The sequence below is a fragment of the Leguminivora glycinivorella genome, chromosome Z (assembly GCF_023078275.1).
Source record: "Leguminivora glycinivorella isolate SPB_JAAS2020 chromosome Z, LegGlyc_1.1, whole genome shotgun sequence".
In the NCBI taxonomy this organism is placed as follows: domain Eukaryota; kingdom Metazoa; phylum Arthropoda; class Insecta; order Lepidoptera; family Tortricidae; genus Leguminivora; species Leguminivora glycinivorella.
The window spans coordinates 54,237,587-54,254,343 of NC_062998.1; the positions used below are offsets into that span (position 1 = coordinate 54,237,587).

General features: G+C 42.4%; 1 protein-coding gene and 1 long non-coding RNA gene across 3 annotated transcripts in view; one reads left to right on the forward strand and one right to left on the reverse strand.

Moving 5' to 3' along the window:
* Positions 1-16,757, reverse strand: part of LOC125240664 (tyrosine-protein phosphatase non-receptor type 61F) — a 50,644-nt gene that overhangs the window by 10,443 nt on the left and 23,444 nt on the right. The window contains exons 5-9 of one of the 2 annotated variants that reach the window (XM_048148674.1): positions 12,775-13,000; positions 11,708-11,857; positions 10,722-10,866; positions 7,722-7,833; positions 6,071-6,181 (exon numbers count right to left, since the gene is read on the reverse strand). In XM_048148674.1, coding sequence (XP_048004631.1) covers positions 6,071-6,181; positions 7,722-7,833; positions 10,722-10,866; positions 11,708-11,857; positions 12,775-13,000 — 744 coding nt within the window. Of the gene's footprint in view, positions 1-2,789; positions 6,182-7,721; positions 7,834-10,721; positions 10,867-11,707; positions 11,858-12,774; positions 13,001-16,757 lie in introns of those variants that run through there. The other variant, XM_048148673.1, reaches the window with a different exon arrangement.
* On the forward strand, positions 13,232-14,553 carry LOC125240665. The gene is made up of 3 exons (XR_007178648.1): positions 13,232-13,797; positions 13,883-13,950; positions 14,034-14,553. It is a non-coding gene; the product is annotated as an uncharacterized LOC125240665 (long non-coding RNA).

The window sequence follows — 16,757 nt, forward strand, 5'->3', positions numbered from 1 at the left end:
ATTACGTATAAAATTACGTTTGTTATTGTCTTGTCAGAACCTGCCTTTTAGTTAGTGTAGCTACCGCTGGCGCTAGTTGCAACTAGCAATGGCCGCCTTAATGAACAGCCATAGTATGGTACGACCAAACGATGGAACGCTGTGTGTGCGATCTGGTGTATGACGCTTTCCTTTTTTCTTTTTATTAATTTAATGTGTTCTGTCCTGTTCTGTTTGTTATTATTATTTTGTATACTTAGATCTTTCTTATATCACAGCCTGTTGTTATTTTTCTTGTAATGTTTTCAATTTTATTCTTTTTAACTGTAGTCCATTCTTCTTGTATCACATATATTTTGCATTTCTTCTGTCTGTTACCCTCCGTGAATCTTTCTCACTTGATGGTCTCATCGGAAGATCAGCGCTGGAAGTCACCAGCAACACGCTGAGATGAGGCCATTTCGTGGCACTTCATTACTTTCTGTCTTGTTGTTATTATGTGTTCTTTGTCTTGTCTGTGTTCACGAATAAATGTTTATTCTATTCTATTCTATTCTATTCTTCCATCATGTGGCGGGCTTAGAAAATCCCGCGGATTGCTTGTCGCGTGGCCTGACGCCTGCTAAGCTTGTGGATCATCCTTTGTGGTTTACAGGACCGGCTTGGGCATCCAAGCTTCCATCAGAATGGCCTTTAAGGGAGCTCGATCGAGAGTCCATCGGAGAAGTGCCGGAGCTTAAGCCTCTTGCACACGCTACTACTACGGATGTGTCAGAGTCACCACTTTATTCCCTCGCGCAGCGGATATCGTCGTGGTCTCGATTACTGCGCATCGTCGTATACGTGTACCGCATCCTTAATCCGAAACCGCTCCCCACGGCCCTTACCCGATCCGACTTAGAGTTTGCTGAAGGCAAAATTCTCTCATCGTTGCAAAACGAACATTTTTGTGACGATATTGAGAAAATTAAGAGCAAGAAATATTGCTCACCTGCTTTACAAAAGCTCAAACCGTTCTTAGACAAAGACGGTCTAATTCGTGTTGGAGGCAGGTTGACAAATACAGACTTGCAGTATTCTCAGAAGCACCCAATTGTGCTCCCGCGACGTGATCATGTAGTCAATATGATCGTTGACTACGTTCACAGAAAGCATTTGCATGCTGGTCCCGAGTCAATGATGACTATACTTAGGCTTCAGTATTGGATTCTGTCGGCTCGTCGTGTCATTCGCGACCGCATTGCCAAATGCAACACTTGTTTCAGAGCGAATCCACAATCGTCTTTTCCGCTCATGGCAGACTTACCAGGCTGTCGCGTGAATCAAGTGGATAAACCGTTTACGCATACAGGGTGTGATAATGCAGGCCCTCTACAATATACGCCTACTCGTGGCAGAGGAGTGAAGAGTCGTAAGGCTTGGTTATGTATTTTCACTTGCCTCACTACGCGCTGTCTTCACATTGAGATAGCGACGGAATTGAGTACCGCCAACTTCATGGCTGCATTAAAGCGCTTTTTGGCACGCCGTGGTCCCGTCCAATGCATGTATTCGGACAATGGAACCAATTTCGTTGGCGCCAATTCTTACATGCGTGACCTCTACAAGTTCTTGGATGCTCATCGTCCACTTATAGAGATGGAACTAGCGGAGAACCGCATTGATTGGAAGTTCATCCCTCCTGCTTCTGCTCATTTTGGAGGCGCATGGGAGTCTATGGTGAAAATAGTAAAAAATCACCTTTTCAAGGTGATCGGTACGCAAATACTGACGTACGAAGAACTTCTAACGACGCTTGCTCAGATAGAAGCGCTCGTTAATTCCCGGCCTCTAACAGCCTTGAGCAGTGACCCCGCTGAGCCATCAGCTCTTACTCCTGCTCATTTTCTCCATACTGCTCCACTGTTGTCGTTACCTACTCCATTGGTCGAGTCAGGTAACTTACGTGAACGACATGCCCTCCTAGATAGGATAGTGCAGTCTTTCTGGCAACGATGGCGAGCAGAGTATCTGCATCAGTTGCAATCTCGAGCTAAATGGACAACGCCATCAGTTCCCATCGCAATTGGCACAGTAGTCGTCATTAAAGTAGATAATGCGCCGCCATTCTCATGGCCATTGGGTGTTGTAGACGCAGTGCATCCTTCAAAGGACGGCTCAACCCGCGTTGTTACTGTCAGGACAAGTAAAGGAAGTTTCGTCCGTCCTGTCGTGCGGTTGTGTCCTTTGCCTAACCAGTAATGGAATGGGTATTATGTTAGAATAATATTATTTTTTTCGCTATTATTTTACTCGAAGAAAAGGGTCATTATTTATTTATTTTATTTAGTACTTCTTTCCTTTAAAGGAACCCTTTAAAGCCAGGGAGAAATGTTCGCGCCCTTTTCATTCATTATCATTCATATCGTCCATCCCGCTCGCTCTTCCTTATGATAGGTTCAACCTCATTTTTAATTGTCATGTCACCCGCCTCTTGCCAAACTTTTAAAAAATATAAAATACGCCAAACTTCTGAATAAAAATATATAAAATACGTCAAATGTCAATCCGCAAAATTCTATAAAGTCGTTGTCAATGGTGAATAAAAATATCCGCAACGAATTAAATTATTAATTAATTATATTATAATAGAACGATTCGCGAGTGTGCAGTGCAAGGAAAGAGAGAACCAAGCTTTGCAAGGGTGGCCACCCGATAAACTCTCGAGACGACAACATCGGTGAGTTTGGCGCCCCATCAATCTCCATAATTTTATTTTCCGTTTTGTTTTATTTTATTACAATAGTTCGTTAGGAACTTCGTATCCGCAGGTCCTTCAACAATCATTAATTTGAATTACAACATATTTTTGACTTATAGTTTGTTAATCGTAAACACCAAATGACTATGTTAATAATGAATAAATAATGAAGATAATATACAGTTAGAATGATCCCGGGACAGCCAGCACCAAAAGTGTGATAAAGAAAAAAAAAACAAATAAATATTTTCAAAATTTATATTTATTTAAAGTACCCCTAACTGGCTAACACCATAAAATTGGCTAAAATACAGGGGTCAGTCGTAAAAATAATAAAATTCATTAAAACTATTCTAAAATTCGATTACAAAATAAAATCATTATTGTATTGGTTCGATAATATAATAAAATTAATAAATACACTTTTGCCGCTGTCTGTACATGGCATTATAAAGCTGGGGCTATACTTCCGCTTTGCATCGTCCGGCCAAGCTAGCTCTGCGCCGAATTTCAAGTGTGATTTGTCTTTATAAAATATCTTGTTTAACTTATGACATTTGGTAGTAGATTTTGTGAAGCGATAGATTATTAAAAGAAATACTTTTTTATTTTTTAAGAAACTAATAAAATGTTTTACTCCTTTATTTTGCAGTTTCATGCAACAGAAACGTCATATTCCATGGAACTTTGTCATTTATTGTAACATTTCTCAATATCACAGCAAAATCCAGAGTTAGCTTGTCCCCACTATAACTTGATATGGGCAAATTGACATAGAAATTTCGTCTACAATAATATTACTTAAACATAACTCCCTTCCACGACAGCTAGTGTTTCTAAATGCAATAATAAAAATTACGATTCAATTCATAATGTCTAATTTCGTCTACAACTCACAATAGAAATAAAAATAAAAAGTAAGCGTCATCGTCTAAAAGTTCTATTAAAATGATAAAAAGTAAAAACATATTGTTGATCGATATAGGAAAGTTTTTTTTCAGTCCGGTGTTTATACGGCCGCCGTCAAATATGCCTGAACGCCCGAGGTGCTCAAAAACATCTGAACACTAAGAGTGAGTGTTCAGATATATCTGGCGAGTGTACTTCATATAAGCAGTAGGACGGGCAGTGCTCAAAATTTTCTTACCACACTAGTGTGCATGTGTACAGATGTAGTGCGAAAAGATTCGCCTTCGTATTGTTACGGAAACGTACGAACGTGTCATGATATTTCAGTCAGTCTCAGTACAAGATGTGCTGACATTGAATGAACTAGCATGACAATACGAACGTTTCCAGAAAAATACGAAGGAAACCCTTTTCGCACTACATCTGTAGATCATTTTGATCGTCTAGTCGGCAAGCAATAATATACATAACAAAATACGCAAAAATATTTGACGATAGCAGAGCCATATTTTTGCGACTTTCAAAGAGTAATGCTGCTTCCACGCTGTTATAAATGTTATATAGGTGTGACAAGGACAGCGCGATGGAGTGATGGCGTGCTGTCCCTGTCACACCATGTTATATAACATTTGGGCCATTTTTTTATAGTTGTCCCGCTTTTTTTGTAACATGTGTATTTTTTACGCGATTTATACTCAGAATCGCGAGGTCTTTCGATCCTGATAGGAGAAATAAATGTTCCAAGACTTCCATTTTTCAAACTTTCCATTCCGTTACCGCCATAAAAAATGTATGAAAAATTGGTAACGGAATGGAAAAAAACCTTAGGACATTTTTCTTCTCCTATTAGGATTGAAAGAGCTCGCGATTCTGAGTGGAAACCACATAAAAAAATCCAAAAAAGGGACGATATTGAAAAAAAAAAGGCCCATTTATAACAGCCGTGTGGGATCACCATACCATATTATTGCAAGTGACTGTACGTCTCACGTTAGAAATACTGGAGCCGCCAAGTTGCTCAAAAGTATCTGAACACTGAGAATTAACTCAAAGAGACACCTCTAAGAGTCCATAGCAAGCTGTCCTCCGTATAAATGTATGTATGAAACTTTCCTTTTTTGTTACCGAAAATCTATAGAAATCTGGTAACAAATAAGAAAGGTTTCTTACTACTAACTACCTGGGACATTTTGGGAAACCTAGTGGATCTTGCGCAGCATCATGGACTCTATCAGCCTACCAATTTTTATCAAAATCGGAGACGTGATCCAAATGTACAAACTTAACGGGAATTGCTCAATTACTGTATACAATGGGCCTGGTTTGTGTCACAACGATGCAAGACCCAGTAATGGACATATGGAGGCCCAGTTAGTATGACGGTGAACTTGATTACGGTACACAAAAGGCCCAGTTAGTGTTCCGAGCTGGGCCCAGTAAGGCCCAGTTATAGATACAGTTATTAAAAGTGGACTTATTATGTTATGTACACAACTGTACATAATTAGGCATAAAATCACGAGTGTTATTTTATGAGACGAGCCAAAAGGCGAGTTATATAATAACACGAGTGTCAATTGCCTTGTATTATGCACTAGTCATGCTGTACCCAGTAATGGACCTAAGTTGTCCAAGTAATGGTCATATTATGGCAGAGTTATAGACACGCGTATACAAATTGTGTCACATGCTAAACCCAGTAATGAACACGTCAGGTCTCAGTAATGGGACCTGTACTTGCCGTGTCATGTCATGTCCTAGTAATGGACACTCACCTAAGCATATATGACAATGTCGGCGAGAATAACAAGTGTTTTAATGCCTCTCACCACATAACTAATAATCGGGCCTAGTGATCCAGTAATGAACAAGTCAAGTCTCAGTAGTGTTGTCCTAGCAAAGGACCCTCATGTCCCAATAAAAGACACAAGTGGCCCTGTAAAGGACACTAGTGTCCCGATTATGGACACCAGTGTACAGATTATGGACACCAGTGTACCAGTAATGGACAATAATGACCGTATGGTTCGTGTGATGGACACTAGTTTTTGACGTAAGCATAGATGGCAATGCCGGCGAGAATGACGCCGAAGGTGATTGTAAGCGGTTTGTACAAGGACCTCTTGAGGTTGTGCCAGCGCTCGGCGTATTTTAATGCCTCTCACTATGTATCAGTCACATAACTAACATTATAGGACAGAGTTTGATTCACATTCCATACCCAGTAATGAACATGCCAAGTCTCAGTAGTGTTGTCCTAGAAATGGACTCTCGTGTCCCAGTAATGGATACTGACGCCCCAGTAATGGACATGAACGCCCCAGTAATGGACACAAGTGTCCCAGTAATGGACAGAAGGGGCACTAGTGTTTGACGTAAGCATAGATGACAATGCCGGCGAGAATGACGCCGAAGGTGATGGTAAGCGGTTTGTACAAGGACCTCTTGAGGTCGTGCCAGCGCTCGGCGTCGCGCGCGCGCCGCTTGATGGCGGAGACGCGCTCGGCGAGCTCGCGCGTGCGCCGCCGCCGGAGCTCCGCTGCTGGCGAGCCGCTGCAATGGAAAAAATACAGTAAGTAAGTAAGTACTTTAAGGTCTTTATTGCAAACCATGGTATTTACATAGATGTTACAAATTGTGGATAGTTACACATGGACCCCGGTGGGGTGTAGCAATTGTTCTTATAACTAGTTTCTATAATATACAGGACTAGCTTTTGCCCGCGGCTTCGCTCGCGTTAGAAAGAGACAAAAAGTAGCCTATATCACTCTCCATTCTTTCAACTATCTTCACTTAAAAAATCACGTCAATTCGTCGCTCCGTTTTGCCGTGAAAGGCGGACAAACAAACAGACACACACACTTTCCCATTTATAATATTAGTATAGATTACACACATATAATTATTATGATAAGATAAGATAAATACAGGTTATATTTTTGATATTATATCAAACTGTAACCAGACCAAGGTTTTAGTGCTAAGAACCCATACAAGTAATTTATAAGTTTGGTCCTAACTGCCAATGAAAGTTACTATTATGGCGCAATTTCATTAGTCGATAACTCGTTCGGTATCCTGAATACGGGGAGTCCCCGCAGGCGATATAACAACCAATGAAAGTGGTGCAATTTAATTGGTCGTTATGCAGCATACGGGGACTCCCCGCAGGCGAGATAACAATCAATGAAAGTTACTATTATGGCGCAATTTCATTAGTCGATAACTCGTTTGGTATACTGAATACGGGGAGTCCGCGCAGGCGATATAACAACCAATGAAAGTGGTGCAATTTAATTGGTCGTTATGCAGCATACGGGGACTCCCCGCAGGCGAGATAACAATCAATGAAAGTTACTATTATGGCGCAATTTCATTAGTCGATAACTCGTTTGGTATACTGAATACGGGGAGTCCCCGCAGGCGAAATAACAACCAATGAAAGTGGTGCAATTTAATTGGTCGTTATGCAGCATACGGGGACTCCCCGCAGGCGAGATAACAATCAATGAAAGTTACTATTATGGCGCAATTTCATTAGTCGATAACTCGTTTGGTATACTGAATACGGGGAGTCCGCGCAGGCGATATAACAACCAATGAAAGTGGTGCAATTTAATTGGTCGTTATGCAGCATACGGGGACTCCCCGCAAGCGAGATAACAACCAGTGAAAGTTACTATTACTATTTAAGTTCCCCGCCCGGGCCCTGTGGCACGCGTTACAGAAATCTCTCGCACCCCGAATGCGGACCCTATCGACTAACGGCCCAGCCACGACATTGGTCTGAGTGCGACAGCGGTGAGCGGAGGCCATACATTGGAGCGAGACACCGCGATGGGACTTTTCATTCGCGCGTATGGCTGCCGCTCGCCGCTGTCGCGCTTAGACCGATGTCGTGACCGGGCCGTAATGAAAACGTTTCCCCGAGTGCGGGCGCTCTGGCACGCGTTCCAGATATCTCTCGTACCCCGCATGCGGCTATCGACTAATGAAATTGCGAGTTAAGCGAAAGATTCCAATATTGAACCGCGAGCGTAGCGTGTAGTGTAGTGTAGTGTAGTGTAGTGTAGTGTAGTGCGGGTGGACTCACCTGCCCGGCGGCTCCTCCTCGTCGTCGGCGGACGAGACGGGCGAGGAGTCGGGCGCGGGCGAGGCGGGCAGGCTGTCGTCCGACGCCTCGCCCGTGAACCCCTGCATGTCGCCTGTTAACATAAAATAATAAAAATAAACATATACTCTTGTAACAGCGCTTCTCAGAAATATTGTACAAAAATTAAGGAAAAAGTTAAATTTGTTTTTTTTTATTCCTATTTTGTTACCAAGATTTTTTTGAGGAATTTAAATTTTATTAAGTTTTATTTCGTCATTAAAGTTCTCTAGTATCTATATTTTCTTAATTATAAAAATTATCCTGTATATATATTACGAAAGTCGACTTATATTACTAAATGTTGGTAACATAACCTAACCACAAAATTAAAATTTTGAAAAAACCCCCGACCGCGACATAGTGGACCGATTTTCATAAAACATGGCTAAGAACACTCCCGACTAACTCAGCTTTCAAACAAAAAAAAACTAAATCGAAATGGGCCTTCCGTTCGGGACCTATGATGCCACAGACAGACACACACACAGACAGACAGACAGAAACGTCAAACTTATAACACCCCGTCGTTTTAGCGTAGGGGGTTAAAAATAGGATCAATTAAACTTTTTGAAAAGTGCTGGCAAAACAAACTTTTACATCATATAACTATCCATATTTAGACATAGAAAATCCATCCATTTGTATAATGAAAGAAAAATATTTTATTTGCAAACACACATCAACATAAACAATACAACAAACAATGTGTGTCAGCAAAAAGAATCAAGCTCAGCCGGCGTATCATGCTGCCAATTTCATCACTTATCCACGCGGATAAAGAATCCGTCACGCTTTAGCAAGTATGTCAGTGTGAGAGTGACAGATGGTTAAGTGACAAAATTGGCAGCATGATACGCCGGCTCCATTGTACTGGAGCACGGGGGCTGCAGCGCTGATTTTCAGCTTGCTCCTTGTAGGTGACAACCGACCACATACAGGGCCAACCACAGACAGGGCACATGTACAGTCGAGTTCATAAATATGTGTACATTTCTTCACCCTAACTCATTGCAATAAGGTGAAAAAATGTACACATATTTATCAACTCGACTGTAGTATTTTTACGGAGACGTACGAACGTCTCATGCTATTTCAGTCAGTTTCAGTACAAGGCGTACTGACGCTGTCTGAACTAGAACTGAAAATACGAAAGTTAAAACTTTTCGCAATACATCTGTAGCTGGTTAGTTCTATGTATTTGAGACGTGTCCTCCTATCTAAAGAAGTTCCTCCTTACTCACCAAGCGAGTAAAGATGCCATTACAGAGCCCTCGTGTGACTAGCCCCCTGTCCCCCTGACACAGACCAACCCCTATAGACATCCATTACAAGACGACTCGCGGTCGCCAGCCTTCCTAGTATTTGCACTGATATAAGCGCGGGCGCTCGCCGTGCCCGATCAGTATCGACCAAGTAACAGACCCGAAAGCAGCGCGTGTTTTTCGCACTAAAAAATTGGAAAAGGGTATTTTGATGCCTTAAAGATGTCCACCTGTAGTGTGAAATGGTGTGGAAAGGTAACAAGAAGCTCAAATTTAAAAACAGACGGCATTACATTCCACAAATAAGTCATATTTATAATTTATTCAGAGCCGGCATAGGTCAACTTACATTGGCCACTTACGCGTCAGTAGAGGGACAGTCATACTTCTGTCCCTTTTCATCTGGCGCGACTGCCCGCCGTCCTTGAAACGGCCAATCACAGCGCGCTTAACACATTCCCCGCCCGCTCCTCGCACCCCAAACACTGTTGACTCGTATCGCGAACAAAATATACAAGATTTCTACTCTATAGGAGGTTCTCTGTGCCCCCTGACTATAGAAGTCCCCCTCAGTATATACACACACCGAGCGAAGCGCTGACGGGTACAGATGCCATTTCAGGGTCGTCATGTGACTAGCAACTAGCCCCATGCAAATGGGGCGTGTCCTTCTGAAGATATAGCACTCACCAAGCGAAGCGCTGACGGGTAAAGATGCCATTACAGAGCCCTCGTGCGATTAGCCCCCTGTCTATAGAAGTCCCCCTGAAGATATAATACTAACCGAGCGTAGCGCTGACGGATGGATGCCATTACAGGGTCGTAATGTGACTAGCAACTAGCCCCATGCAAATGGGGCGTGTCCTTCTGAAGATATAGCACTCACCAAGCGAAGCGCTGACGGGTAAAGATGCCATTACAGAGCCCTCTGCGATTAGCCCCCTGTCTATAGAAGTCCCCCTGAAGATATAATACTAACCGAGCGTAGCGCTGACGGATGGATGCCATTTCAGGGTCGTCATGTGACTAGCAACTAGCCCCATGCAAATGGGGCGTGTCCTTCTGAAGATATAGCACTCACCAAGCGAAGCGCTGACGGGTAAAGATGCCATTACAGAGCCCTCGTGCGATTAGCCCCCTGTCTATAGAAGTCCCCCTGAAGATATAATACTAACCGAGCGTAGCGCTGACGGATGGATGCCATTACAGGGTCGTAATGTGACTAGCAACTAGCCCCATGCAAATGGGGCGTGTCCTTCTGAAGATATAGCACTCACCAAGCGAAGCGCTGACGGGTAAAGATGCCATTACAGAGCCCTCGTGCGATTAGCCCCCTGTCTATAGAAGTCCCCCTGAAGATATAATACTAACCGAGCGTAGCGCTGACGGATGGATGCCATTTCAGGGTCGTCATGTGACTAGCAACTAGCCCCATGCAAATGGGGCGTGTCCTTCTGAAGATATAGCACTCACCAAGCGAAGCGCTGACGGGTAAAGATGCCATTACAGAGCCCTCGTGCGATTAGCCCCCTGTCTATAGAAGTCCCCCTGAAGATATAATACTAACCGAGCGTAGCGCTGACGGATGGATGCCATTTCAGGGTCGTCATGTGACTAGCAACTAGCCCCATGCAAATGGGGCGTGGCCCCATCTCTATAGAAGCCCCTCTACACTCACCGAGCGAAGCGCTGACGGGTATGGAGGGCAGCGGCCTCTTGGGCGCCCGGGAGAGGCTCTCGCCGCGCGGCGGCGGCGGCGGCGGTGGCGGCTCATCCTCGTCCGGCACCGACGAGTATATACTCTCCTCCATTTGAGGCTCCTTCTGCAAGTTGGGGTACAAGTTAGTAGGAACCGTTTGGATAATAAGACCGGTACCACAGTATAATGTAGTGGCAGGAATTTAAAAGAGTTCTTTTATACTACAATTGAACTGTTTGGTTTGTAACCTGGCCCTATGAAGCCATCAATCTCTACAAAACGGTTCCCTATATATAAATCTCGTTAGAAATTCAAAATATCGATGTGGGGCAATAATCACGTATAAGAGTAATAGGTTATTTGATATTTGCCAGTCGCTTTTCGGTGAAGGAAAACATCGTGAGGAAACCGGACTAATTCCGATAAGGTATAGTTTACCCTTCGGTTTGAAAGGTCAGATGGCAGTCGCTTTCGTAAAACTAGTGCCTACGCCAAATCTTGGGATTAGTTGTCAATTAGTTGTCCGTGGCAAATGCCGAGATAACGCAAGGAGGATGATGATGATGATGGAGAGTAATAGGCTTTTTTTTATATACTACGTCGGCAGCAAACAAGCATACGGCCCGCCTGATGTAAAGGCGGTCACCGTAATCTATGGACGCCTGCAACTCACAAAGTGTACACAGCAAAAAGGAGTGTACAAGTTCCAAGGAGGGTTCGGGTTGCCAACGACGCAAAGGCCGATAGACGGAACAAGTTAGTTCCGTAAGTCCTTCCCTCATGAGCACACCACACCCTCGTTGAGCTCTGGCAGCCTTACTCACCGGCAGGAACACAACACTAAGAGTAGGGTCTAGTGCTATTTGGCTGCGGTCTTCTGTATAAAGGCGGAGGTACTACCCCAGTTGGGCTCTGCTCTAGATTCGAGCTGTATACATCTGCCCTAGATTAGGCTAATAACTCACGTAGTTAGGGTCCAGTCGCTTGGCGCCCTCGATGATGGCCTGGTAGGAGAAGCGCAGCTGGTCCGGCGTCTGGATGAGCCCCATGCGGTCCTTGCGCATCTCCAGGAGCACTTGCTGCACGCTCAGGTTCTCGATGCCCTCATTCTCGATCTGGAAACAGAACATACAATAAGGCACTTTCGCGAAAAAAGATTCAAAAACTTTTTTTTAATAGGTAAATTTAATGTTTTTCCTACTCAAAATCACGAGCCCTTTCTAGGATCGAAAAAAGCGTCCCAAAAATGTTCCACTTCTTTACCGTTTTTCAAACACTTTATACCTACAGCGGTTATAAAGTGGAAAGTGTGCAAAATAATAGAACATTTTGGGACCATTTTTTTTCTCTTGCTTTTTGCCCTAGTTCGAAAGGGCTCCTGAATCAGAGTAGGAGAAACATAAAATTTACCTACTTTAGAAAACATATTTTTGGTGATTGTTCTCGTGAAAATGCCCAATAAGGAAAGGTATGAAGTCCACTGAGCGTTTCTCCAGAAACTTCCTGCCCCGCACAGTTAAACTTTGGAATGAATTGTGCGGTATTTCCGGACCGATACGACCTTCAAATCTTCAAGAAAAGAGCGTACACGGCAGTGATCGCTTACCATCAGGCGACCTGCCTGCTCGTTTGCCTCCCACCTCATAAAAAAATAGCTATCAGTTTTGATGACGGCCTGTCAGTTATTCGGCTCTATCACTTCTGACTTCTATCTGACAATATCGTCTGGCGAATAACCACAATATTTGATTACCATAATAAAAGATTACATATGAGGGCAACAAACATGTGATCTGGGGCTTTTTTATTTACTGGGTAGTGTCTTTACTATTTTTCTGATCGACGGAGCCGTGGAGAGGTAACTTCGTTTGATTTGACGCTTTCCGGCCGAAGGACAGAAAATACACTTACAATGACCAAACAGGAGTCCACGAGGCAGAAGGTCCCGGAGCGGCCGATCCCCGCGCTGCAGTGCACCACCGCAGGCCCAGCGTCGCAAGAACTCGAGGAACGCATGCACCACTATACTTACAATAACCAGACAAGAGTCCACGAGGCAGAATGTCCCGGAGCGGCCGATCCCCGCGCTGCAGTGCACCACCGCAGGCCCAGCGTCGGGCTCCAGGGCGCCCGAGGCGCGCACGCGACGCAAGAACTCGAGGAAGGCGTGGGGGGACTGCGGGACGCCGAAGTCGGGCCAGGTCGTGTAGTGGAACTGGATCACTTCGCGGGACTCGTTGGTCTCGAGGTCCACGATTCTGTGAAGTCATTCAAATTAGTATATTGTCAAGGTCGCACTTATACTAAAATACATACTAATATTATAAATGGGAAAGTGTGTTTGTTTGTCCGTCTATCACGTCAAAATGGAGCGACCTATTGACGTGATCTTTTAAGTGGAGATAATTGAAGGGACGTAGAGTGACATAGGCTTTTTGTCTCTTTCTAAAGCGAGTGAAGCCGCGGGCAAAAGCTAGTATTATATTGTAACGTAGCAGATTTTTTGATAGTCGTAATTAAATATTTTGGATAAATTTAATTTTTGAATGAAACACTTCCTTCTCGTTCATTGCATTATCTGTTGCACTTCAAATGCACATATTTATGTTTATCTGTTGTAGGGTTGCCATACAACAAGTATTATTCGAAATTGTAGGTATTTTGGCTGTCATTCCAGAAAAACTTTGTATTATTTTGATATAGTTTAAGTATTGATTTTTGGAAAATATAATATTTTAGAAACATGATAACAAATGTTATCATAGGTTTTTTAAGGCTGTTCTGGAATGACATTTGTTAGGTTTTGTTTACTTCAAGGTCTGATACAGAAACTGGAGTAATTCTCATTTAATTAATTAGAGTATTTTATTGTTCATTCGTTTGCCACCCGGCTTTTGTTTTGGGTCCTTTAAATTCGAGATCATTCAGTGCGGCGTTCTTTTTGTGACGAGATCCTCTTGATAGTGATCGGACGGCCGTATAAGGGCCTGGAGCCCGGCATGCCACGTGCTGCCGTGGCGTTCCATATTTTGTGTGGTGCGTTCTGTCAGTCTGAGTAAGTAGATTTCATTGTGAGCTTTTAATATTTCCATGGCGTGAAACGTGGAGATGTTCTTAACCATAAATTGGTTTATTTCCAGCTGGCAGAAACATGCTAAGGGTGGGAGTGCTCCGTGGAGATCCTCGGTCTGCAGTCTGCAGGTGTCCGGTGAGCTCGCTTACATTTTTTGTTTAGTCTATCACAGTGTGTGAGGGCACTCGACTAATGTGACCAATTTATTTGTTTCATAGGAGTCGGGAAGAAGTAAAGAATTAGAAAATTGCAGAAGTAAAGAATTAAAGAAGTAAAAGCTTTTAACATTTTGATGTGCAAGGAAACTTCTTTGGCTTACTGGCGCAAGGTGTCTTTGGACCTTGTTTTCGTATGGAAGGGTCAGCCCTGTCCACGTGGCGAGGGGGCGTCAGCACCGGAGTCCGGGGAGCAGCCGGCTCATCCCTGACAAGGTGTGTCTCCTGCCGTTTCCTGCCGGTAGTGCTGTGTAATTCAGGTTTTAATTTTTGTGTAAAGTAATTTCTGTACTCATTTATTTTGAGAATTCTGGTGCATAACTTTAGGTAAATTCATATTTAGTTTTGTAGAATAAATGGTTGTAAGAAACCTTTTCCTGGACCCTCTTAAAGCGGCCCAGCTTTACCACTGAGCGTAGTTCATATTTTCATATGGTGTCTAATTTAGTATTTTGGGAAACATTAAATGAAACCCTTCTGTAAAGGCAAGATTTACTTATAATAATAAATATATAAAATGTTATATTGTTTAATTTGTTTCTCCCCTGGCTTTCCTCCAGCAAGTATAGAGACACCATTTAGCTTTTGTTTTATTATAAATTTTGTGCTAACGTGGGTGTATTTACTTTGAACTAGCCGGAGCTTTCCATTCCATTTTATTTACCCCCCACCAAATACACCACCGTTACAATATAAAGAAGATTTATACCTACGTTACACAAAAAAAAAAATAAGCTTAGTTTAAGTTTTAGAATAAGTGTATTTTGTAAATAAGAATATAATGTGCGCTCATCGAATATTTTTATAGTTGCATGATAAAATAGTACCAATTCTCATGTAAGTGAATATGTTCTGTATTCTTTTGAGATACATAAATAAAGATCTTTAAACCTAAGATCAAGAAAAGTCTTTATCGGGCAAGTCTTTATCAGGGGTAGGATAGTTTGCATCAAGTCCAGTAGTTATGATTTTTTACTGCGCCATTTATGCCCCAATGAATGATCCAAGTGTGTGACCCCAAACACCGGACGCTACTACTTGGGCGATTACTAATTTTTGATAGCAGTTTCTCAGAACGGTTTTATAGTAGACGGAAATTCGTTTTGCGACGTATTTTAAAGTAATTTGAGACTTTTTTATTTGTTTCGGTTTGTATTGTACTTTTTTATTATGTGTAGTTTTTGGGTGTAATTCGATATTTAGAGAGACCTTCTGACGATCGGTCTGGCCTAGCGCGTAGTGACACTGCTTGCTACGCCGCGGTCCCGGCTCCCGGGTTCGAATCCCGGTAAGGGCAATTATTTGCGTGATGAGCACAGATATTTGTTCCTGAGTCATAGATGTTTTCTATGTATATATTATACTAGCTTTTGCCCGCAGCTTCGCTCGCGTTAGAAAGAGACAAAAAGTACCTTACGTCACTCTCCATCCCTTCAACTATCTCCACTTAAAAAATCACGTCAATTCGTCGCTCCGTTTTGCCGTGAAAGACGGACAAACAAACAGACACACACACTTTCCCATTTATAATATTAGTATGGATTATCGTTGTTTGAGTACCCGCAACACAAGCCTTAAGCCCCATTTAGATGGTACGAGTTTCTCGCCCGTCTTGGTCGAGAAACTCGTATGACATTATCGTATGCGATAATCGCCTGGCGAGTATCGTACGAAAACGTTTACATTAGTGCGATAAATAAAAACTCGCATACGAGTATCGTATGCGAGACTCGCCAGGCGATTATCGCCAGGCGAAATAGTTTAGACGGAGAGTAGAATTTTCGGGAGATATTTCCATAACATTTCTCGACTCGTCTAAACCGGTCCTTGTATGACATTTTTTTCTCGAACGTGCGATTATCGCACGAATCGGAGCGAACGGATTTTCATACGAGTTTTGCCTGTCAACTTGCGTGCCTAGTTGCTAATTACTTATATGCTTTTTTATAATAAATAAAATAAATAAAATAAAAAGCTTTTATTTCAGGCATAATGATCCCATAGGTTACAACTTTTTATAATATTGGGTATAATTTACCTTGGATTTATTTGAATTTAAGATGAATAGTACCCAATATTATTAAAAACACTATAAATGATTTATGAACGTCTCAATAATATACAATAGGGAAAATAATGATTTCGACCGTAGCGTTACCTAGCTTATAAAATCTTGGTTGCGATACTTGCGATTAGGTTTAGGATATTATTAAACATAGAATATAAATAACATTTTTTTTTAAATTATAGTAGGCATTTTGCCCCATAGATATATGTATGGGGTAAAATGTCAGTAGGTAAACATTAACTGTATAATATTAATAAGCCGAATTTATTTTTGGTTTTAGCAGTTACTGAGAGGCAGCTATAAATATAAAAACACCATGTTTTACATGATTTCTACTGAATTCATTTCGACCGAGTAGCGCATAAACTCGTATACGATTCTCGCATATGTGTTTTGTTTACACGGAGACATACAAATATCAAAGGCGAGGCGATTATCGCCCTCTCTCGTGCGATATCGTACGCATAGTTTACATGATACGATATTCTTTCTCGTACTTCGATAATCGTACGTTCGAGGCGAGAAACTCGTACCATCTAAATGGGGCTTTATTGAGCTTTACCGTGGGGCTCAGTCAATCTGTGTAAAAATGTCCTATAATATGTATTATTATTTATACATCTCTAATTAATTGTAGTAGCGTAGCGTTATACTTAAGT